General features: G+C 56.3%; 1 protein-coding gene and 1 pseudogene across 1 annotated transcript in view; one reads left to right on the top strand and one right to left on the bottom strand.

The window, feature by feature from the left end:
* The window catches only part of GPR143 (G protein-coupled receptor 143), a 67,330-nt gene that overhangs the window by 13,874 nt on the left and 29,989 nt on the right, over positions 1-23,467 (top strand). Inside the window, exons 5-8 of the mRNA XM_045089278.1 lie at positions 2,065-2,174; positions 5,307-5,415; positions 6,581-6,698; positions 7,497-7,740. Of these exons, the coding sequence (XP_044945213.1) occupies positions 2,065-2,174; positions 5,307-5,415; positions 6,581-6,698; positions 7,497-7,740 (581 nt within the window). The remainder of the gene's footprint in view (positions 1-2,064; positions 2,175-5,306; positions 5,416-6,580; positions 6,699-7,496; positions 7,741-23,467) is intronic.
* On the bottom strand, positions 6,398-6,523 carry LOC123394760 (annotated as a pseudogene).

The following is a 23,467-nucleotide window of genomic DNA, read 5'->3' as shown; positions in this document are numbered from 1 at the left end:
TGGTCTGAAATGGTCTCAGCTTCTTCTTCAACCTAATATCTCATCCGTGCGGGGTGCTGGGGTGGTTCAGTTGGTGAGGCATCTGCCCTCGGCTCAGGTCCTGGGATTGAGCCCTGTGTCTGAGCAGGGAGCCTGCTTCTCTCTCTCCCTCTGCTGCTCCCCCTGCTTGCACATGCTCACTCGCTCTCTCTGTCAAGTAGATAAAATCTTAAAAAAAAAAAAAAAAAAGGCAAAAAACCCCAGTAAGTCTCATCAGTGCAATCATTTGGAAGGCCTTACAGTTCCTCCAAGTATGTATATTCTAACTGCCAGTGGAAAGCTGAAAAACAGGTTGGACATTGTCTCTTTGTGATTTTAGGGCAGTGTAGACAAGGATCAATAGAGCTCAGCCCAGAGAACAAATCCGGCCCTCTGCTTGGTTTCGTAAATAAAGTTTTATTGAAACACAGTCATGGCCATTTGTTTATGCCTGATTTATAGCTGCTTTCGTATTGCAGTGTCAGTTCCGACACGTTGCATGGTCCATGGAGCAAAAAATACTTCTGGCAATGTTCCCTGACAGAAGTTTGCTGACTCATAGTTTTACATTTTTGCCTTTTTTTTTTTTTGACTTTTTGCAGCTACTTAGTTAGACATCTCCAGATTGGTGTTGCCTAGTTGAAGGTCAGTGCTCCCAGAGTTGTGGGTCTGTCCACCCACACAGCTGCCCTTGATTGGAAAGGGAGTTACTGTCCATCAGCTTCACCCGTGGGCTCCGGGAGCCTCCTGGGAAGGTTGCATCTGAGCGTGAGGGAGCCGGTGGCGCAGGGCTCACGAGGGGCTCTGGGGCGCCCCCACGGTCCTGAGGAGGCCGCTCCTGGGCCTGTGTCAGCTCTCATCCTCACCCTCTCCTTCGTTGCTCACTTTTTTGCACTTTCTATCGTTTCCCCCTTCCGCGTTGACCGCGCCCCGCCTGTTACAACAAGGGCGCCTGCGTCTTCATCGCCTCACCTTCCGGGCCGCAGGGGCCGTCCCCCAGCTGGTTTGCTACCTCCTGCCTGCCTCGGGCAGTCCTCTCTCCCCTTTGCCTTCAATTCTCGCTTCCTCTTGGCCCTTTTTTCTGTTCCATGATGCATTTCTTCGCTGATGGTTCTGACCATGCGTGTGTGGTAAACCCATGCCTGTGTGTGGCGCTCCCCTGCATCATAGGCTGACCGGCGAGTCCCATGATCCCTCAGTAGGAATTCCCGCCCTTGCGGACTCTTGCCTGTGAGGCTCCGGGTGGCTAAACCCTGCCCTCCTGCTTAGGACCTCTTTCTCTCTCTCTCATTCTCTAACAAATAAATTTAAAAAAAAAAGACTTTATTTATTCATTCATGAGGTGGGGGGCGGAATAGAGGGAGAAGCAGACTCCCCATCATGTAGGGAGCCCACACGGGGCTCGATCCCAAGACCTGGGATCATGACCTGAGCCGAAGGCAGACGCTTCCCCGACTGAGCCACCTGGGTGCGCAAAATAAATCAAGTCTTAAAAAAAAAAATAATTACAGTCCTTCTTCCTGAAAAGCACCCGTGAAATGATTGTGAGGCACAGCCGTGGAACACGTTTGTTCTGGAACATGAAGCTTGGGTATTTCGGGGTGCTCTGGGGGCGGGACTGGATCTTCATCCCAGGGCTGGCCAGGCACAGTGCAGAGCAGGTTCCTAAAACCTCACTACTGCACTGAGTGCCTCTGTGTCTACTTGAACTATGTCTTTTTTTTCCTTGAAGAGACCGAGGTTGGGGGCTCCCCCATTCCAGTGTGTCTGTTTCTGTCTTTCCTGGCAGGACCCTTTAACAGGTCCCCCAGTGGAGTGCCTTAGAGGCCCTCCTGACTTCAGGACCCACGGAGCCCTGACTGAGCCGCCTTTCTCTCAGTGTTCCCTTGCTTACTGGCAGACAGGAGCTACGGTTTCCGTTGGGCCGGCTCTGAAGTGGATTTATGCATTTCCCTCGCCACTCTCCTGCTCTTATCTCGGATTCCAGAAAAGTCTGAATGTTTCCGCAAAGTGCTCTTTTCCAGAAGGACTTGTTTCCTCCCGCAGGTGTGAGCGGGACCTGGAGCACGCCGTCCCCCACTATGTCACCATGTACTTGCCGCTGCTGCTGGTCTTCGTGGCCAACCCCATCCTGTTCCGGAAGACGGTGACCGCGGGTGAGTCACAGGGAGCGCTCCTGGGGCGGGACCATGGGGGTAAGGCTCCGTGCCTTGGGCTCACGTGGTGGCAGGTGTTGTGCTTCTGGAATCACTGGGACAGTTGCCCTCATCGGTCAGTCCCCCTCCAGAGACGGAAGCACAGGACACATGGGGAACGGGAGCGTGTGTGATCACGGTGGTGAGCAGGCCCCTTCCGTGCTGGGCTTCATCTTTGCCAGCGTTGTACAGCTCTAGGTGGGGACCAGTGAACTTCCGTTTCCGTTGGGGCTCATCGTGGGTCTGCAGTTGGTGTGCCCTGCATGCCCTGGGCGTGCCCTTGGAAAACTGTGGAGTCCGATGGGGCCGGGGGATGAGTCTGGGCTGAAGAGCGGTGAGCCTGGCTACTCCCAAGATAGGCTTGGCTTGTGTCTTTCCTCGATCGGGCAGGAAACAGGAAGTAGAGCCTAGGAAATGAGTCAAATGCAGTGCTAAGAACTGGAGAAGAAGGATGTGAGCCGGCAGAAAGCCCTGGAAAGGCCTCTACTGAGACTGGGGACTTGGCATTCCAGTCCCCAACCACATCCTCATGGAAGCGTGACCAGGGGCAACCTCCAGCCTTAAGCCCCGGCCATCCCTCAAGTGCGGAATAAGAACAAGGAAGTGCGGGGCGCCAGGGTGGTCAGTCTGTTAAGCCTCCTGCGATCGAGCCTTGTGTCATCTTGGGGTCCGGGGATCCAGCCCTGCATCATCAGGGTCCCTGCACTTTGGTTGGGGGGGGGTTTCCTTCTCCCTCTGCTGCCTCCCCAGTGTGTGCACGTTTTCTCATTCTCAAATAAATGAGATCTTTAAAAAAAAAAAAAAGAAAAAAGTACATCTTAATAGGAGGTTGATTGAAGATAAGCTGTTGACTGTAGAACTTTTAAACGTTCAAAGGCCTCTACCAGAAGGAATAGGAAATCATTGTGGGTCTTTGGATCCCTTTTTTGTCCCCTACGTCTGCATTTAAAAACAGTATGTTAAATACAGCAACTTTTTTTTTATATGAACATGTAATGTGTTATTAGCCCCAGGGGTACAGGTCTGTGAATCGCCAGGTTTACACACTTCACAGCACTCACCATAGCACATACCCTCCATAACCCCAGCACCCTCTCCTGACCCCCATCCCCCCAGCAACCCTCAGTTTGTTTTGTGAGATTAAGGGTCTCTTACAGTTTCTTTCCCTTCTGATCCCATCTTGTTTCATTTTTTTTCCTACCCCCCAAACTACCCACTCTGCCTCTCAACTTCCTCATATCAGGGAGATCCTATGATAATGATCTTTCTCTGATTGACTTATTTCGCTCAGCATAATACACTCTAGTTCCATCCACGTCATTGCAAATGGCAAGATGTCATTTATTTTGATGGCTGCGTAGTATTCCACTGTGTATATATACCACATCTTCTTGATCCATTCATCTGTTGATGGACATCTAGGCTCTTTCCATAGTTTGGCTGTTGTGGACGTTGCTGCTGTAAACACTCGGGTGCACATGCCCCTTCGGATCACTACGTTTGTATCTTTGGTAGTAGTATCAATTTGTAAATACCCAGTAGTGCAGTTGCTGGGTCATAGGGCAGTTCTATTTTCAACATTTTGTGGAACCTCCATGCTGTTTTCCAGAGTGGCTGCACCAGCTTGCATTCTGACCAACAGTGTAGGAGGGTTCCCCTTTCTCCACATCCTCGCCAGCATCTGTCCTTTCCTGACTTGTTAGTTTTAGCCATTCTGACTGGTGTGAGGTGGTATCTCATTGTGGTTTTGATATGTATTTCCCCGATGCTGGGTGATACGGAGCACTTTTTCACGTGTCTGTTGGCCATCTGGATGTCTTCTTTGCAGAAATGTCTGTTCATGTCCTCTGCCCATTTCTTGATTGGATTATTTGTTCTTTGGGCATTGAGTTTGATAAGTACTTTACAGATTTTTGATATTAGCCCTTTATCTGTACTGTCATTTGTGAATATGTTCTCCCATTCTGTCAGTTGTCTTTTAGTTTTGTTGACAATACAGCAACTTTTTAAGCAGATTTGCCTGTAAGCGCTGAGTTAGTTACATCAAACAAATGAAAATCACATATAGGAAAAGACCTGGAAAGAAATGTATTAAGATGTACACAGTGCTGGTATGAGGGTGCACAATGGGTCATTAATTTTCCCTTAACATTTTTTATATTTTTCAACTTATCTATAAGGAGAAATTTTTAATCTTCCAATGTTCCAAAACAGCAATGTGCATTATTATTATTATTATTATTATTTAAGATTTTATTTGTTTATTTGAGAGGGAGCGAGAGCTCAAGCAGGGGAAACCGCAGAGGGAGAAGCAGGCTCCCCACTCAGCTCGATCCCAGGATCCCAAGATAAGGGAGTGGGACTCGATGTGGGACTTGATCCTGGGATCCCAGGATCATGACCTGAGCTGAAGGCAGATGCTTAACTGACTGAGCCACCCAGGCACCCCAAGATTGCATCATTTTTAAAATATAAAATAACTTTTAAGAACATAGTTCTTAAAAAATATATGTAGTTCTTGAACTCAAAAGATCCAAATAAAATCTGGAGCTTAACTGATAGTAAAGCAGTATCACTAGTCTCTTCCTTGTGACAAATAAGAGCCTGGGTGTGTAAGGTGTTGGCATTGAAGGAATCTGGGTACGGGTCTGTAGAAACTCTCTGTGCTATCTCTGCCACTCTTATGTAAGTCTACAGTGATTTAAAAGTGTAAGTTGTAGGTGCACCTGGTTGGCTCGTTTGGTTGAACATGTGCCTTTGGTTCAGGTCATGGTCCTGAGGTCCTCGAATTGAGCCCTGCATCAGGCTCCTTGCTCAGCCTTTACTTGCTTGAGCTCTCTCTCTCTCACTCGCTCATTCTCTCCCTCTCTCAAATAAGCTGAAAAGGAAAAAAAAAGAAAGTTTGACAGACTCTGCATCCCTTGGAGTCTGTGAGAACCGCAACTTGGAAGCTGGGAGGGAAGAAGGTGGTGTCGCGCCCACACACTCCGCTGCCTTGGCTTACGGGCTGCCGTCTTGGCGGACTCCCTTCCCTGTCCCTCCGGAAATGCAAGTCGTGACCATTACATGCAGTTCCCCTCTGGTTTTTTGCAGTGGCCTCTCTCCTAAAAGGAAGACAGGGCATTTACACAGAGAACGAGCGGCGGATGGGTGCCATGATCAAGATCCGGTTTTTCAAAATAATGCTGGTTTTCATCATTTGGTAAACTTTCTTTTATAAATTTTTTTAAAAAATTGCCGCTGGGAAGGGATACGCAGTCACGCTTTTCCAAGTGTGACCCAGGAGTTTTTTGCAAAGGGAAGAGCCTTTGGAAAGGAAGTCTTGGACACTGCTCGGGTGCTTAGAGGAAATGCGCGTGAGACAGGAAGGCCAGTCCCCGGCATGTGAACTCCTGGGAAGATATGCACGTCTGCTCAGGTCCTATGTAAAGCCCTTTGAACAGAAAAAATCCCATCTTTAGTTTTGTTACAACTGAGAAGTGTGTCCAGTGTTTACTGCTGCTGCTAGGGCTAAGTCCGAAATAGAGCACTTGACTACGCTTTTAAAATGTACCCGTTCAGGATTCCTGTATCTGACAAGAAACAAGGGCAAGGGTACATTTCTTGGTGTGAGGGCTCCGGGGCGGTCAGGAAGTGTAGAGAGGAAGCTCTCTCTGCTCAGTTGGCCCCACCACCGGCACTCTGCCCCGAGTTTCAGGAGGAGGCTTTGAGCATGGATCTGTGACCGATGCGAAACAGACGGGAATCCGAAAGGCTCTTGCTAGGGCGAATCGTAGTTTGCAGAGCAGGGTGTGTCTTTGTGCTGTTAATAATGTATGTACCCGTGAGGATGAGGTTGGTTTGGACATTCTCCTAGGAGAGATGGAGACTGTCTCCCTCTAAAAATACACTCAGCCCATCATTTTCACGTTTGTTGGCCTATCAGTAATAGTAACATTAGAAAGTTTCAACATAAGATAGCGAGGTTTTAGGAGGTCTCCCTCAAAAAATTTCATTACCCTTCCAGCGAGACGCAAGTTTTGGGTCATTTTGTATTGGGTCAGTCTATTTCATAGGCTGCTTAGATCCGCTCGCGCTGACTGGGGCGAGTGTTGCCCTTGGAAACATTTGTCGCTCTCTGCTATGGACAGGAGGGAAGGAGTCACAGCTCTTAAGTTCTGCATGCACTGGTTTCTGCTGATCGAGGGGGCCCCCTGCCCAGGACTTACGGGTGTTAGAAGACACATTCCCTGACCCCCTGCATTCTCAATTAGCAGTAATCATGCCTCGGATAAACCTCATTGGCTATGATACTGCCACTGCACAAAGCTTGACCCCCTGCATTTTCAAGTAAATCCTGTAATGTGGGCTTGTTTTCCTTCCGACAGTTGGCTGCCGAACGTCATCAATGAGAGCCTTCTCTTCTATCTTGAAATGCAAGCAGACATCAACGGCAGCTCTTTGAAACCTGTCAGAAATGCGGCCAAGATCACGTGGTTTATTATGGTAGGGCAGGCTTGATTTTACACTTTTTTTCTTGGAAAGCAAAAGTCCGAAGGACAAAAACCGCTCAGAAGTATGGTGAATGAGTTTAACGGGTTCCCCGTCCCTCCATCTGGCTTTGATCTGCGAGCTCGCTCGTGCCTTTCGATGTTGGGATCATTGATTAAATGGGCACGGCTCCCATCAGCCGGTTAGGCGCAGTGTATCTGACCCTTCAGGCAGCCTCAAAATTGCAGGGAATTTAGCTTGAAGAACCGTTTCAGCCTGTAAAAAAGCCACAGGCGTGACGGTATTCCTTGTAACAGGATCCGTCACGACAAAGCAGGGTAGGCCGCCGCCATAAAAGAAACACGAGGGAATGGCTACGTAAATTTCCTTTTTTCCCTCTTGACGGAATGGTGTGCAGGTGTGACTCCATGAGAGCTCTAGTATTCAGGGAAAACGCAAGATACGAACACGAGGCTAGTTACAACCACAGACTAACGTGTGTGAAGAAACGGGTAGAAAAGCACAGCAGGGGTAAGAGGTGCAGGGCACCCCCTCCCTCCCAGTTCCCTGCCTTCTCCTCCTTCCCTGTCCCCTGTCTCCCTCTTCCTCCCAGTCCCCTCCCCCGCCTCCTCTGTTTTCAGGCTCCCTGGAAGGTGCTCTGCTTAGAGCCAGTGTTTGCCCGGCTGGCCGCAGACCAGCCCAGTGGCTCCCTTCCCCACGAGGCAGCCCAGCGGGCGTGCGGGCCGCAGACCTGATGCTCTTATTCCCACTCCGCAGCGCTGACCGACCCGTGCGTTCTCTCCTGCCTCCCAGGGGATACTGAATCCGGCCCAAGGGTTTCTCTTGTCCTTGGCCTTCTACGGCTGGACGGGCTGCAGCCTGGAGTTTCGGTCCCCCAGGAAGGAGATCCAGTGGGAGTCCGTGGCGACGTCTGCTGGCGAGCGGACCGGCCTGTCCCCCGAGGGCTCCCACGTGCCCTGTGAGCATCCGACCTGCAGGAAGGCGGCGGGGGTCGGTGGGCACACGTCGGACGAGGCGCTGAGCATGCTGTCTGAAGGTAAGCCCTGTATGTCGAGGCGGCTGCATCGTGGAGTCCCTGGGCCACCCTGGAAGTCCTGTGTCCAACGAGGAGGTGACATGGTGCAGGGTGCGGGTGGGGGGTCTGCCCCGCGGTGACGTGCTTCAGAGCCAGCAGCCGACACCGATGCGAACCTGGCTCGTTAGCACCCACCTCTCTCTCTCATGGTTTAACGCCGCCTCCCTCGGTGCCTCCGCACGCCAGCTTCGCGTTCCAGTGATGGAGCCTCACTGGCAGCCCTCAGTGTTTGCTTTCAGAAAGTGGTGTTGGCAAGAGTAGCATTACTCTAACTGATGGCAGGAGTTTTTGTACAGTCCGAATTGGAAGTTTGGGAAATGACTTTTTGCTAATGTACAGGTCTCCTCCCTGTTGAGGCTACTTGTAAGGCTTTGTTTTAGGCCCGTTGCAGTGCTCTCTCTTTTTTTTTTTAGATTTTATTTATTTATTTGACAGAGATCAGGAGGCAGGCAGAGAGGGGGGGAAGCAGGCTCCCTGCAGAACATAGAGCCTGATGTGGAACTTGATCCCAGGACCCAGGGATTATGACCTGAGCCGAAGGCAGAAGCTTTAACCCACTGAGCCACCCAGGTGCCCCTCCTGCCCCCTGCAACTCTTGATGAGGACGGGTTTGGAAATCACCGCTCTGACCTCTGCAAAGCTTTAGCTGACCTAACCATTTGTAACCTACACGCAGATAGATCCAAAGGACCAGATCTCTGGTAACGATAATGTTTCATTAGCCCACTGGTAGGTTCAGAAAGAGCCAGAGAGAATGTTGAAGAAGGGTGACGACGGAGCGTGTTCTGGGACATACAGGCTCCGTCATCTTTCCTCAGCTGACGCCGGGCTGGCAGAAATGCACCTGCCTCGTCCGTCAGCCTCTCGCCCCAACTACTGTGTCTATCTTCTGAGCGAGTCTCTCATTCCCAGTACTGTTGGCATCTAGCTTGGCGGGATTCTTTGTGCTGAGGGTGGCCTGGGCACTGTAGGACGCGGGCAGCCTCCCTGGCCTTCGCCCGCTCACTGCCAGTAGCACGCATCCCGACTGTGACCGCCAGCACTGTTTCCAGACATCAGCAAATCCCCTGGACACACAGTGAGCCCAGTTCAGAACGACTGTCTCGGAATAATGAGGCTGTTTGAAAGCTGGGATCCAAAAATTTGCTTTTCCCAATGTGTTGTCTGAGCTAAGTGCGTGTAAGCACGCACACACACACGTGTGAAGCCACACCACAAGGCAAACCCATAAGATCCGGAAGACTTTGGAACGAAATAATGTTGGAATTGGGGGAAGGGCAGGTACACTGACGCTATTTGGAAGTGACGTTAGAATCTGTTTCCATTCCTGCAGTTAGCTCCGGTGGAGGACGGTTTGGTTTCAGATGACCAGGTCGCTTTATTCTCGGGGCTAAAACATATAGTTGAACTGATAGATTGGCTCCGTGAGACAGGTATTGTCTGGTTGTCATCGGAAGCCTCGAAGGAAAACTTTCTGGCTAAAGCGAAAAGGCAGGGCCCGTGTGTTTATTGACTTTCTCTCTGGTGCACATCCTTCCTCAAGGTGAGAGAACACCGAGGGGCGTCGCTGGTAGCGCGGTACCACCGGTGAAATGAGCCAGAGAGTTTGATCTGGATCCGTTCCGTCTTGCTGGATTCCCATCCTTGTGTTTCAGAGTGGTTGACCGGTCTTTGGAAGTCAACTAAAACATGAGAAATGACAGTAAAAACCATCCCCACGTGCCCTCTGCCCCCGTCACCACCAAGGAACAAGACCAGTCAGTCTCTCCTGGCTTTCTTTCTCTCAGGAAGCTATGGCGGAAGGTCAGAAGTGTTCACACAGCGCTTTTCGAGAAAGCTGACAGAGCCCGTAGAAACAGGATGTGTGTTCCTTCCGGCAGCTCTCTCTCGAAGCTTCGGTCTCTTCCCTCCTCTGTGTAAGCCCTCGGCAAGGCTGATGGAATGGAGTGATTCACAGCCATGTTGTCACGCAGGACGGAGAGTTTGTCTTTGAAATCTGAACTCCACTGGTTAGAGAATTTGTATTTTATAGCACAGTGAGAAAAGATCTTAAAAATCTTGGCATTTGGATAATTACGCAGGCACCGATGTTGGCATGCCCTCGTTCAGTGCCTCCAGCTTGGAGCAGCAGAGAAGGTTGGCCCTAGTCCCATGTTGATTTTGCCTCCCTCCTGTGCCGTTGTTAGAAGTTGAGCTATAATTCACATACCATAAAAGCCACCCTCTTAAACTGTACTTTCAGCTTCGATGGGTTTTAGTTTATTCACAGGGTTGTCCAGAACATTGTCGTCACTCCAAGAACAAACCCCGTACCTGTGTCCAGCCGCTTCCCCTTCCTTCCTCCCCTCAACCACAGATCTGCTTTCTGTCTGCTGGACATTTCATCCAAATGGACAAATATTTGTCCTTTTCTGTTTGCCTTCTTTCACTCAGCATCATGTTAGCTTCATGTGTTCAGGGTTCACCCACATGGTGGCTTGGGTCAAATATTTTTTGATCTTCTCTGATGTTCTTATGGCTGAATGATACTCTGTTGTATGGGTAGAGCCGTACTTGGTTCTGGTAGTAATGACCAATGAACTCCCCCAGCTCTGCCAGGCCTTGTGCTGGGAGCTGTATGGTGTGTGCACCAGAGACTGCCAACCGGGCGCCCAAGAATCTCGCAGTCTATAGAAAAGAATGAAAAAGCGAGGGGAAAGGCGCCTGATTTGAGCTCAGGGCACGGTCTCTGGTAGTGGGTCAAGTCCCGAGTATGCCTCCGCGCTGGGCGGGGGAGCCTGCTTGGATTTCTGCCTTTGCTGTTCCCTGTTCCAAGCTCTCTATCTTTAATAAAAAAAAAAAAATAATAATAGTAATAATAAAGCTAGGAATAGAATAACTAATGTAAATACCGGTTGGAGAAAAGTTTGGAGGAAAAAGCAAATGACGAACGCTTTTTGGGAAAAATGAGGAATGCAGTTGGTATTTTTCATTGTGGAAAGAATATGTGTAAAAATAGGAGGTATTGACTGAAAGCCAAGTAATGTGTTGTTCATGTCTGTCGGGTAGGGCTTTTTGAGGGATGTTGAACCAAAGAGTAACTGCAAAGTTAACCGCCTACATCAGCAAGAGTATGCAGTAGGGGTGTGATGAAAGGGGAGAGATGTGTGAAGAAGGGGAGGGGTCTGACGGAAGGGGTGTAAGTCGGAGGGGAGGGGCCATTCGGAAGCGGAGGGAAGGGGCGTGGTGCCTGACGGAAGAGGCGGGGCCCAGTATGAGGGGCGGGGTGTGCGGCGGAAGGGGAGGGGTCTGGTGGAAGGGGCGGTGCCCTACGGAAGGGGCGTGGTGCGTGACTCATGGAAGAGGCGGGGCCCGAAGCAAGGGGCGGGGTGTGTGAGGGAGTGGGAGGGGTCGGGTGGGAGGGGTGGGGCCCTAAGGTGGGGGCGGAGTATGTGACGGAAGGGGCGTGGTGCGTGGCGAAAGAGGCGGGGCGCGAGCGAAGGGGCGGGGCCTTGTGGACGGGGCGGGGTGTGATGGAAGACGGACAGGAGCGGGCGGGGCGCGATGGGAGAGGAGGGGTTAGGTGGAAGGGGCGGGGTCCGGCCGCAGGGGTGGGTGGAGTCTTCCCTTGGTCGCCCGTCTTGGGAATCTTTAAGCGCTGTCCTTGCTCTCCAGTCTGGTATGTGGCGTGGCCCTCCCGGGCAGGAGTGGCCTAAGGAGGGGGGACGGGGCGCTCTGCTCAGAAACCAAAGCCTTGGCACGCTTCGTGTCCTAGGACGCTTCGGGCCGTTGGTGAAGATCCGCGCCTCCGACCTGGGCTGTGTGTCCCGACCACGGCCCTGGGGACAGTTTCAGGATGCCCTCTACCTGCCCCGGTCGGGGTGTCCCTGCGGCCACCCGCGTAGTCCTTGTAGAGGCTTCAGCGGCTCGCAGTATGTTGTGCCTCCCCGCGCGATCGTGGGCGCGGCTGGCTCCCCGGGGCGGGCTGGCGCGGCGGGATGGTGGGACGGTGTCATGCGCCCTCCCGACCGCCCCAGACCACCCCACCCCTCCCTTCCCACCCCACCCCACCCCACCCCACCCCACCCCACCCCACCCCACCCTCACGGAACCCAGCTGAGTCTCAGGATGGTCCCTGCGCCAGGGGTGCACCCGGGGGCGTGAAGTCCCGGGGAGGGCGTCGCGAGGGTGGTGTTGTGGCCGATGTCAGAGAGATGACCGCCTGTGCTCTCTTGGAGGGTTTTTGTGGTCTTAGGGCCCACGTTTGGGGCTTCAGTCCACTCTGGACATAGTTGTGCGTGCGGTATGAGGACGTGGTCCTGTGTCGTTCCTCGGCGCGTGGCCGTCCAGTCCTCCCCGGTGCCGCTTGTGGAGGAGACGGTGTCTCGCTGATCGTGTATTGTTTTTCTCCTTTGTTGAAGACTCCTTGACCTTGCAGTCACGGGTTTATTGCCGGGCTCTGTCTTCCGTCCTGTGGATCTGTGTGTCCGTTTCTTTCTGCCGGTCCCATATTGCTGTGATACTAGGGAGATCTCTTGACATCTGGGATCGCCGTAGCTCAAGGATGCTTTGGCTATTCGAGGTCTCGGGTGGTTCCCTACGGGTTTTAGGACGATGTGTTCTAGGTCTGTAAAAAAGAAAAGCTGTTGGTTGTGTTTGCTTTTGTTTTCTGTGTTTTGTTATTTTTTTTAATGCAAGGATTTTTATTTATTTATTTGACAGACAGAGATCCCAAGTAGGCCGAGAAGCAGGCAGAGAGAGAGGAGGAAGCAGGCTCCCTGCTGAGCAGAGAGCCCGATGCGGGGCTCGATCCCAGGACCCTGGGATCACGACCTGAGCCGAAGGCAGAGGCTTCGACCCACGGAGCCTTCCGGGCGCCCCAGGCTGTTGGTACTTTGATAGGCGTTGCATTCAGTCTGTCGACTGTCTGGGTTGTATGGGCCTTTTATGGACACCCTTCCAGCCCGCAAACATGGGCTGTCTGTTCCGTCTGTTGGTGTGTCCTCTTTGATGTCTTTCGTGAGTATTTTCTAGTGTCCGGAGCACAGATCTCTCGCTTCTTTGGTGAAGTTTATTCCTAGGTGTTTTCCCGCTTTGGGTGCCATCGTCCATGGGCCTGCCTGTTTTCTTTTTTTAGAAAGATTTTATTTATGTGTTGGAGAGAGAGGGAGAGAGAACCCAAGAGGGGGCAGGGAGGGGTGGAGGGGGAGAAGGAGAGAAGGAGAGAAGCAGACTCCCCGCCTAGCGGGGAGCCCCGTGCGGGGCTCGATCCCAGGACCCTGAGGGCTTGACCGGAGCCGAAGGCAGACGCTTCGCCCGTGGAGCCACCCAGGCGCCCTGGGATTGTTTGCTTCATCTCCCTTTCTGCTTCTTCCTGTTCGAAAGGCAGGGGATGTCTCTGTATGGATTTTGCCGCCTACCACCTTCCTGGATTCGTTGATGAGTTCCAGTCGGGTCTTCTGGAGTCTGGCAGGTGTCTTGCCTATGCTATGTCGTGTCATCTGCACGTAGCGAGAGCCTTACTTCTTTCTTCCCCATGTAGATGCCATTTCCGTGTTCCTTCTTACGTGACGCTATGGCTGGACTTGCAGGACGGTTTGGACTGACCGCGGTGAGAGTCGACCTCCTCGTCGCGCTCCTCCTCGTCCGGGGAAAGGTCTCCGCGTGATCCCCGCCGAGTGTGAGGTTGGCTCCGGGCTTTCCTCGGGCAGCCTTTATTAGGCGGATGCTTGTTCCCTGTAAACCTATTTCGTTTAGGGCTTCCCCCGGCGCCCCCCCCCCCCCACTATCTTATTTATTTATCTGACACAGAGAAGAGAGAGCGCGCACAGGCAGGGGGAGAGGCGGAGGGAGAATCGGGCTGCTCCCCGCGGAGCAGGGAGCCAGAAGCGGGGCTCAGTCCCAGGACCCTGAGATCAGGTCCTGAGCCAGAGGCAGAGGCTGAACTGAACTGAACTGACCGAGCCACCCAGGTGTCCCCGTTGAGGGCTTGTGTCCCGCATGCATGTTGCTGTGGGTGGAAAGCTTTTTCTCCGTCTGTTGAAACGATCCTGCGGTTTTTATCCTTTCTCCAGTTTGTTTTTTTAATCCTTTCTCTTGTCGGTGTGATGTATCCTGTTGGCCGATTGGCAAATAGGGAACCGATCTTGCATCCAGGACTAAATCTCGCTTCCAGGTGGTGGTGAGTGGTTTCCCTAAGGCGTTGTCCGAGTGTGTTGGCCCGTCGTGTTTGAGGATGCTTGCCTCTGTGTTCAGCAGAGATGCTGGCGTGCATCTCTCTCTCTCTCTTCTCTCTCTCTCCCTTTTTCTTTGAATTTTGATCTTTGCTTTGCTTTGAAGCCTTGATGGATCGGTTGATGGGTTGATTTGTCAGATCCCATGTAGGCGGGGCGGCGGGCAGAGAGCGAGGAAGGGAAGCAGGCTCCCCGCTGAGCGGAGAGGCCGATGCGGGGCCGGATCCCAGGAAGGACCCTGAGGTCATGCCTCGAGCAGAAGGCAGAGGCTTTCACCCAGTGAGCCCGCCAGGCGCCCCTCCCCTTTGTGAAAAGCATGTGGTTTTAGGAGGAGCCACTGCAAAGTCAGCCACCCCCATCAGCCAAGGTATGCAGTAGGGGTGCGATGGCAGGGGAGGGGTCTGATGGAAGGGTTGGGACCCTGGGGAAGGGGTGTGTGACGGAGGGGAGGGGCTCTCCGTAACGGGTGGGAAAAGTGACAGACGAGGGGGCGGAAGTGGCGGGGGCCGATGGAATGGGCGGTGTGTGTGACGGAAGGGGTCTGATGGGAGGGGTGGGTTCGGAAGGAAGGGGCGGGGTGCGTGCCGGCGGAGGCGGGGCCCGAACGAAGGGGCTTGGTAGGTGACGTAAGGGGAGGTGTCTGATGGAAGGGGTGGGGCCCTAAGGAAGGGGAGGGGTGTGCGGCGGAAGGGGAGGTGCCCCACGGAGGAGGAGGCGGGGCCCGACGTAAGGGGCGGGGTGTGCGGCGGAAGGGGCGGTGCGCTACGTAAGGGGCGTGGTGCGTGACGGAAGAGGCGGGGCCCGAATTAAGGGGTGGGGTGTGCGGCGGAAGGGGCGGTGCCCTACGGAAGGGGCGTGGTGCGTGACGGAAGAGGCGGGGCCCGAAGGAAGGGGTGGGGCCCTACGGAAGGGGAGGGGCCCTACGGAAGGGGAGGGGCCCTACGGAAGGGGAGGGGCCCTACGGAAGGGGAGGGGCCCTACGGAAGGGGAGGTGCCCTACGGAAGGGGAGGTGCCCTACGGAAGGGAGGGGTGTGGGACGGAAGGGGCGTGGTGCCTGACGGAAGAGGCGGGGCCCAGAAATGAGGGGCGGGGTGTGCGGCAGGGGTGGAAGGGGCGGTGCCCTACGGAAGGGGCGGTGGGAAGGGCGGTGCCCTACGGAAGGGGCGGTGCCCTACGGAAGGGGCGGTGCCCTACGGAAGGGGCGGTGCCCTACGGAAGGGGCGGTGCCCTACGGAAGGGGCGGTGCCCTACGGAAGGGGCGTGGTGCGTGACTCACGGAAGAGGCGGGGCCCGAAGCAAGGGGCGGGGCCCGAAGCAAGGGGCGGGGCCCGAAGCAAGGGGCGGGGCCCGAAGCAAGGGGCGGGGCCCGAAGCAAGGGGCGGGGCCCGAAGCAAGGGGCGGGGCCCGAAGCAAGGGGCGGGGTGTGTTAGGGAGTGGGAGGGGTCGGGTGCGAGGGGTGGGGCCCTAAGGTGGGGGCGGAGTATGTGACGGAAGGGGCGTTTTGCGTGGCGAAAGAGGCGGGGCCCGAAGCAAGGGGCGGGGTGTGCGGCGGAAGGGGTACGGAAGGGGAGGGGGGCCCTACGGAAGGGGAGGGGCCCTACGGAAGGGGAGGGGTGTGGGACGGAAGGGGCATGATGCCTGACGGAAGAGGCGGGGCCCAGAAATGAGGGGCGGGGTGTGCGGCAGAAGGGGAGGGGTCTGGTGGAAGGGGCGGTGCCCTACGGAAGGGGCGGTGCCCTACGGAAGGGGCGTGGTGCGTGACTCACGGAAGAGGCGGGGCTCGAAGCAAGGGGCGGGGCCCGAAGCAAGGGGCGGGGCCCGAAGCAAGGGGCGGGGCGTGTGAGGGAGTGGGAGGGGTCGGGTGCGAGGGGTGGGGCCCTAAGGTGGGGGCGGAGTATGTGACGGAACGGGCGTGGTGCGTGGCGAAAGAGGCGGGGCCCGAGCGAAGGGGCGGGGCCTTGTGGACGGGGCGGGGTGTGATGGAAGACGGACAGGAGTGGGCGGGGCGCGATGGGAGGGGAGGGGTTAGGTGGAAGGGACGGGGTCCGGCCGCAGGGGTGGGTGGAGTCTTCCCTTGGTCGCCCGTCTTGGGAATCTTTAAGCGCTGTCCTTGCTCTCCAGTCTGGTATGTGGCGTGGCCGTCCCGGGCAGGAGTGGCCTAAGGAGGGGGGACGGGGCGCTCTGCTCAGAAACCAAAGCCTTGGCACGCTTCGTGTCCTAGGACGCTTCGGGCCGTTGGTGAAGATCCGCGCCTCCGACCTGGGCTGTGTGTCCCGACCACGGCCCTGGGGACAGTTTCAGGATGCCCTCTACCTGCCCCGGTCGGGGTGTCCCTGCGGCCACCCGCGTAGTCCTTGTAGAGGCTTCAGCGGCTCGCAGTATGTTGTGCCTCCCCGCGCGATCGTGGGCGCGGCGGGCTCCCCGGGGCGGGCTGGCGCGGCGGGATGGTGGGACGGTGTCATGCGCCCTCCCGACCGCCCCAGACCACCCCACACCTCCCTTCCCACCCCACCCCACCCCGCCCCGCCCCGCCCCACCCCACCCCACCCCACCCCTCCCCACCCCACCCCACCCCACCCTCACGGAACCCAGCTGAGTCTAAGGATGGTCCCTGCGCCAGGGGTGCACCCGGGGGCGTGAAGTCCCGGGGAGGGCGTCGCGAGGGTGGTGTTGTGGCCGATGTCAGAGAGATGACCGCCTGTGCTCTCTTGGAGGGTTTTTGTGGTCTTAGGGCCCACGTTTGGGGCTTCCGTCCACTCTGGACTTAGTTGTGCGTGCGGTATGAGGACGTGGTCCTGTGTCGTTCCTCGGCGCGTGGCCGTCCAGTCCTCCCCGGTGCCGCTTGTGGAGGAGACGGTGTCTCGCTGATCGTGTATTGTTTTTCTCCTTTGTTGAAGACTCCTTGACCTTGCAGTCACGGGTGTATTTGCCGGGCTCTGTCTTCTGTCCTGTGGATCTGTGTGTCCGTTTCATTCTGCCGGTCCCATATTGCTGTGATACTAGGGAGATCTCTTGACATCTGGGATCGCCGTAGCTCAAGGATGCTTTGGCTATTCGAGGTCTCGGGTGGTTCCCTACGGGTTTTAGGACGATGTGTTCTAGGTCTGTAAAAAAGAAAAGCTGTTGGTTGTGTTTGCTTTTGTTTTCTGTGTTTTGTTATTTTTTTTTTTAATGCAAGGATTTTTATTTATTTATTTGACAGACAGAGATCCCAAGTAGGCCGAGAGAAGCAGGCAGGCAGAGAGAGAGGAGGAAGCAGGCTCCCTGCTGAGCAGAGAGCCCGATGCGGGGCTCGATCCCAGGACCCTGGGATCACGACCTGAGCCGAAGGCAGAGGCTTCGACCCACGGAGCCTTCCGGGCGCCCCAGGCTGTTGGTACTTTGATAGGCGTTGCATTCAGTCTGTCGACTGTCTGGGTTGTATGGGCCTTTTATGGACACCCTTCCAGCCCGCAAACATGGGCTGTCTGTTCCGTCTGTTGGTGTGTCCTCTTTGATGTCTTTCGTGAGTATTTTCTAGTGTCCGGAGCACAGATCTCTCGCTTCTTTGGTGAAGTTTATTCCTAGGTGTTTTCCCGCTTTGGGTGCCATCGTCCATGGGCCTGCCTGTTTTTTTTTTTTTTTTAGAAAGATTTTATTTATGTGTTGGAGAGAGAGGGAGAGAGAACCCAAGAGGGGGCAGGGAGGGGGAGGGGGGGAGAAGGAGAGGAGAGAAGCAGACTCCCCGCCTAGCGGGGAGCCCCGTGCGGGGCTCGATCCCAGGACCCTGAGGGCTTGACCGGAGCCGAAGGCAGACGCTTCGCCCGTGGAGCCACCCAGGCGCCCTGGGATTGTTTGCTTCATCTCCCTTTCTGCTTCTTCCTGTTCGAAAGGCAGGGGATGTCTCTGTATGGATTTTGCCGCCTACCACCTTCCTGGATTCGTTGATGAGTTCCAGTCGGGTCTTCTGGAGTCTGGCAGGTGTCTTGCCTATGCTATGTCGTGTCATCTGCACGTAGCGAGAGCCTTACTTCTTTCTTCCCCATGTAGATGCCATTTCCGTGTTCCTTCTTACGTGACGCTATGGCTGGACTTGCAGGACGGTTTGGACTGACCGCGGTGAGAGTCGACCTCCTCGTCGCGCTCCTCCTCGTCCGGGGAAAGGTCTCCGCGTGATCCCCGCCGAGTGTGAGGTTGGCTCCGGGCTTTCCTCGGGCAGCCTTTATTAGGCGGATGCTTGTTCCCTGTAAACCTATTTCGTTTAGGGCTTCCCCCGGCGCCCCCCCCCCCCCACTATCTTATTTATTTATCTGACACAGAGAAGAGAGAGCGCGCACAGGCAGGGGGAGAGGCGGAGGGAGAATCGGGCTGCTCCCCGCGGAGCAGGGAGCCAGAAGCGGGGCTCAGTCCCAGGACCCTGAGATCAGGTCCTGAGCCAGAGGCAGAGGCTGAACTGAACTGAACTGACCGAGCCACCCAGGTGTCCCCGTTGAGGGCTTGTGTCCCGCATGCATGTTGCTGTGGGTGGAAAGCTTTTTCTCCGTCTGTTGAAACGATCCTGCGGTTTTTATCCTTTCTCCAGTTTGTTTTTTTAATCCTTTCTCTTGTCGGTGTGATGTATCCTGTTGGCCGATTGGCAAATAGGGAACCGATCTTGCATCCAGGACTAAATCTCGCTTCCAGGTGGTGGTGAGTGGTTTCCCTAAGGCGTTGTCCGAGTGTGTTGGCCCGTCGTGTTTGAGGATGCTTGCCTCTGTGTTCAGCAGAGATGCTGGCGTGCATCTCTCTCTCCTCTTCTCTCTCTCCCTTTTTCTTTGAATTTTGATCTTTGCTTTGCTTTGAAGCCTTGATGGATCGGTTGATGGGTTGATTTGTCAGATCCCATGTAGGCGGGGCGGCGGGCAGAGAGAGCGAGGAAGGGAAGCAGGCTCCCCGCTGAGCGGAGAGGCCGATGCGGGGGGGCCGGATCCCAGGAAGGACCCTGAGGTCATGCCTCGAGCAGAAGGCAGAGAGGCTTTCACCCAGTGAGCCCGCCAGGCGCCCCTCCCCTTTGTGAAAAGCATGTGGTTTTAGGAGGAGCCACTGCAAAGTCAGCCACCCCCATCAGCCAAGGTATGCAGTAGGGGTGCGATGGCAGGGGAGGGGTCTGATGGGAGGGTTGGGACTCTGGGGAAGGGGTGTGTGACGGAGGGGAGGGGTTCTCCGTAACGGGTGGGAAAAGTGACAGACGAGGGGGCGGAAGTGGCGGGGGCCGATGGAATGGGCGGTGTGTGTGACGGAAGGGGTCTGATGGGAGGGGTGGGTTCGGAAGGAAGGGGCGGGGTGCGTGCCGGCGGAGGCGGGGCCCGAACGAAGGGGCTTGGTAGGTGACGTAAGGGGAGGTGTCTGATGGAAGGGGTGGGGCCCTAAGGAAGGGGAGGGGTGTGCGGCGGAAGGGAAGGTGCCCCACGGAGGAGGAGGCGGGGCCCGACGTAAGGGGCGGGGTGTGCGGCGGAAGGGGCGGTGCGCTACGTAAGGGGCGGTGCGCTACGGGGGGCCCGAATTAAGGGGTGGGTGTGCGGCGGAAGGGGCGTGCCCTACGGAAGAGGCGGGGAAGAGGCGGGGCCCGAATTAAGGGGTGGGGTGTGCGGCGGAAGGGGCGGTGCCCTACGGAAGGGGCGTGGTGCGTGACGGAAGAGGCGGGGCCCGAAGGAAGGGGTGGGGCCCTACGGAAGGGGAGGGGCCCTACGGAAGGGGAGGGCCCTACGGAAGGGGAGGGCCTACGGAAGGGAGGGAGGGGCCCTACGGAAGGGGAGGGGTGTGGGACGGAAGGGGCATGGGGTGCCTGACGGAAGAGGCGGGGGGCCCAGAAATGAGGGGCGGGGTGTGCGGCAGAAGGGGGGAGGGTCTGGTGGAAGGGGCGGTGCCCTACGGAAAGGGGCGGTGCCCTACGGAAGGGGCGTGGTGCGTGACTCACGGAAGAGGCGGGGCTCGAAGCAAGGGGTGGGGCCCGAAGCAAGGGGCGGGGCCCGGGGGGCCCGAAGCAAGGGGCGGGGCGTGTGAGGGAGTGGGAGGGGTCGGGTGCGAGGGGTGGGGCCCTAAGGTGGGGGCGGAGTATGTGACGGAACGGGCGTGGTGCGTGGCGAAAGAGGCGGGGCCCGAGCGAAGGGGCGGGGGGGCCTGTGGACGGGGCGGGGTGTGATGGAAGACGGACAGGAGCGGGCGGGGCGCGATGGGAGGGGGAGGGATTTAGGTGATAGGTTAGGTGGAAGGGACGGGGTCCGGCCGCAGGGGTGGGTGGGTGGAGTCTTCCCTTGGTCGCCCGTCTTGGGAATCTTTAAGCGCTGTCCTTGCTCTCCAGTCTGGTATGTGGCGTGGCCGTCCCGGGCAGGAGTGGCCTAAGGAGGGGGGACGGGGCGCTCTGCTCAGAAACGAAAGCCTTGGCACGCTTCGTGTCCTAGGACGCTTCGGGCCGTTGGTGAAGATCCGCGCCTCCGACCTGGGCTGTGTGTCCCGACCACGGCCCTGGGGACAGTTTCAGGATGCCCTCTACCTGCCCCGGTCGGGGTGTCCCTGCGGCCACCCGCGTAGTCCTTGTAGAGGCTTCAGCGGCTCGCAGTATGTTGTGCCTCCCCGCGCGATCGTGGGCGCGGCTGGCTCCCCGGGGCGGGCTGGCGCGGCGGGATGGTGGGACGGTGTCATGCGCCCTCCCGACCGCCCCAGACCACCCCACCCCCCCCCCCCCCCCCCCCCCCCCCCCCCCCCCCCCCCCCCCCCCCCCCCCCCCCCCCCCCCCCCCCCCCACCCCACCCCACCCCACCCTCACGGAACCCAGCTGAGTCTAAGGATGGTCCCTGCGCCAGGGGTGCACCCGGGGGCGTGAAGTCCCGGGGAGGGCGTCGCGAGGGTGGTGTTGTGGCCGATGTCAGAGAGATGACCGCCTGTGCTCTCTTGGAGGGTTTTTGTGGTCTTAGGGCCCACGTTTGGGGCTTCCGTCCACTCTGGACTTAGTTGTGCGTGCGGTATGAGGACGTGGTCCTGTGTCGTTCCTCGGCGCGTGGCCGTCCAGTCCTCCCCGGTGCCGCTTGTGGAGGAGACGGTGTCTCGCTGATCGTGTATTGTTTTTCTCCTTTGTTGAAGACTCCTTGACCTTGCAGTCACGGGTGTATTGCCGGGCTCTGTCTTCTGTCCTGTGGATCTGTGTGTCCGTTTCATTCTGCCGGTCCCATATTGCTGTGATACTAGGGAGATCTCTTGACATCTGGGATCGCCGTAGCTCAAGGATGCTTTGGCTATTCGAGGTCTCGGGTGGTTCCCTACGGGTTTTAGGACGATGTGTTCTAGGTCTGTAAAAAAGAAAAGCTGTTGGTTGTGTTTGCTTTTGTTTTCTGTGTTTTTGTTATTTTTTTTAATGCAAGGATTTTTATTTATTTATTTGACAGACAGAGATCCCAAGTAGGCCGAGAAGCAGGCAGAGAGAGAGAGGAGGAAGCAGGCTCCCTGCTGAGCAGAGAGCCCGATGCGGGGCTCGATCCCAGGACCCTGGGATCACGACCTGAGCCGAAGGCAGAGGCTTCGACCCACGGAGCCTTCCGGGCGCCCCAGGCTGTTGGTACTTTGATAGGCGTTGCATTCAGTCTGTCGACTGTCTGGGTTGTATGGGCCTTTTATGGACACCCTTCCAGCCCGCAAACATGGGCTGTCTGTTCCGTCTGTTGGTGTGTCCTCTTTGATGTCTTTCGTGAGTATTTTCTAGTGTCCGGAGCACAGATCTCTCGCTTCTTTGGTGAAGTTTATTCCTAGGTGTTTTCCCGCTTTGCGTGCCATCGTCCATGGGCCTGCCTGTTTTCTTTTTTTAGAAAGATTTTATTTATGTGTTGGAGAGAGAGGGAGAGAGAACCCAAGAGGGGGCAGGGAGGGGTGGAGGGGGAGAAGGAGAGAAGCAGACTCCCCGCCTAGCGGGGAGCCCCGTGCGGGGCTCGATCCCAGGACCCTGAGGGCTTGACCGGAGCCGAAGGCAGACGCTTCGCCCGTGGAGCCACCCAGGCGCCCTGGGATTGTTTGCTTCATCTCCCTTTCTGCTTCTTCCTGTTCGAAAGGCAGGGGATGTCTCTGTATGGATTTTGCCGCCTACCACCTTCCTGGATTCGTTGATGAGTTCCAGTCGGGTCTTCTGGAGTCTGGCAGGTGTCTTGCCTATGCTATGTCGTGTCATCTGCACGTAGCGAGAGCCTTACTTCTTTCTTCCCCATGTAGATGCCATTTCCGTGTTCCTTCTTACGTGACGCTATGGCTGGACTTGCAGGACGGTTTGGACTGACCGCGGTGAGAGTCGACCTCCTCGTCGCGCTCCTCCTCGTCCGGGGAAAGGTCTCCGCGTGATCCCCGCCGAGTGTGAGGTTGGCTCCGGGCTTTCCTCGGGCAGCCTTTATTAGGCGGATGCTTGTTCCCTGTAAACCTATTTCGTTTAGGGCTTCCCCCGGCGCCCCCCCCCCCCCCACTATCTTATTTATTTATCTGACACAGAGAAGAGAGAGCGCGCACAGGCAGGGGGAGAGGCGGAGGGAGAATCGGGCTGCTCCCCGCGGAGCAGGGAGCCAGAAGCGGGGCTCAGTCCCAGGACCCTGAGATCAGGTCCTGAGCCAGAGGCAGAGGCTGAACTGAACTGAACTGACCGAGCCACCCAGGTGTCCCCGTTGAGGGCTTGTGTCCCGCATGCATGTTGCTGTGGGTGGAAAGCTTTTTCTCCGTCTGTTGAAACGATCCTGCGGTTTTTATCCTTTCTCCAGTTTGTTTTTTTAATCCTTTCTCTTGTCGGTGTGATGTATCCTGTTGGCCGATTGGCAAATAGGGAACCGATCTTGCATCCAGGACTAAATCTCGCTTCCAGGTGGTGGTGAGTGGTTTCCCTAAGGCGTTGTCCGAGTGTGTTGGCCCGTCGTGTTTGAGGATGCTTGCCTCTGTGTTCAGCAGAGATGCTGGCGTGCATCTCTCTCCTCTTCTCTCTCTCCCTTTTTCTTTGAATTTTGATCTTTGCTTTGCTTTGAAGCCTTGATGGATCGGTTGATGGGTTGATTTGTCAGATCCCATGTAGGCGGGGCGGCGGGCAGAGAGCGAGGAAGGGAAGCAGGCTCCCCGCTGAGCGGAGAGGCCGATGCGGGGCCGGATCCCAGGAAGGACCCTGAGGTCATGCCTCGAGCAGAAGGCAGAGGCTTTCACCCAGTGAGCCCGCCAGGCGCCCCTCCCCTTTGTGAAAAGCATGTGGTTTTAGGAGGAGCCACTGCAAAGTCAGCCACCCCCATCAGCCAAGGTATGCAGTAGGGGTGCGATGGCAGGGGAGGGGTCTGATGGGAGGGTTGGGACTCTGGGGAAGGGGTGTGTGACGGAGGGGAGGGGTTCTCCGTAACGGGTGGGAAAAGTGACAGACGAGGGGGCGGAAGTGGCGGGGGCCGATGGAATGGGCGGTGTGTGTGACGGAAGGGGTCTGATGGGAGGGGTGGGTTCGGAAGGAAGGGGC

Source organism: Mustela putorius, unplaced genomic scaffold, assembly GCF_011764305.1.
Source record: "Mustela putorius furo isolate JIRA1106 unplaced genomic scaffold, ASM1176430v1.1 tig00003836_pilon_pilon_pilon, whole genome shotgun sequence".
In the NCBI taxonomy this organism is placed as follows: Eukaryota; Metazoa; Chordata; class Mammalia; order Carnivora; family Mustelidae; genus Mustela; species Mustela putorius.
Note: the sequence above shows the minus strand (reverse complement) of the source record. Positions and strands in the feature narration are given on the sequence as shown.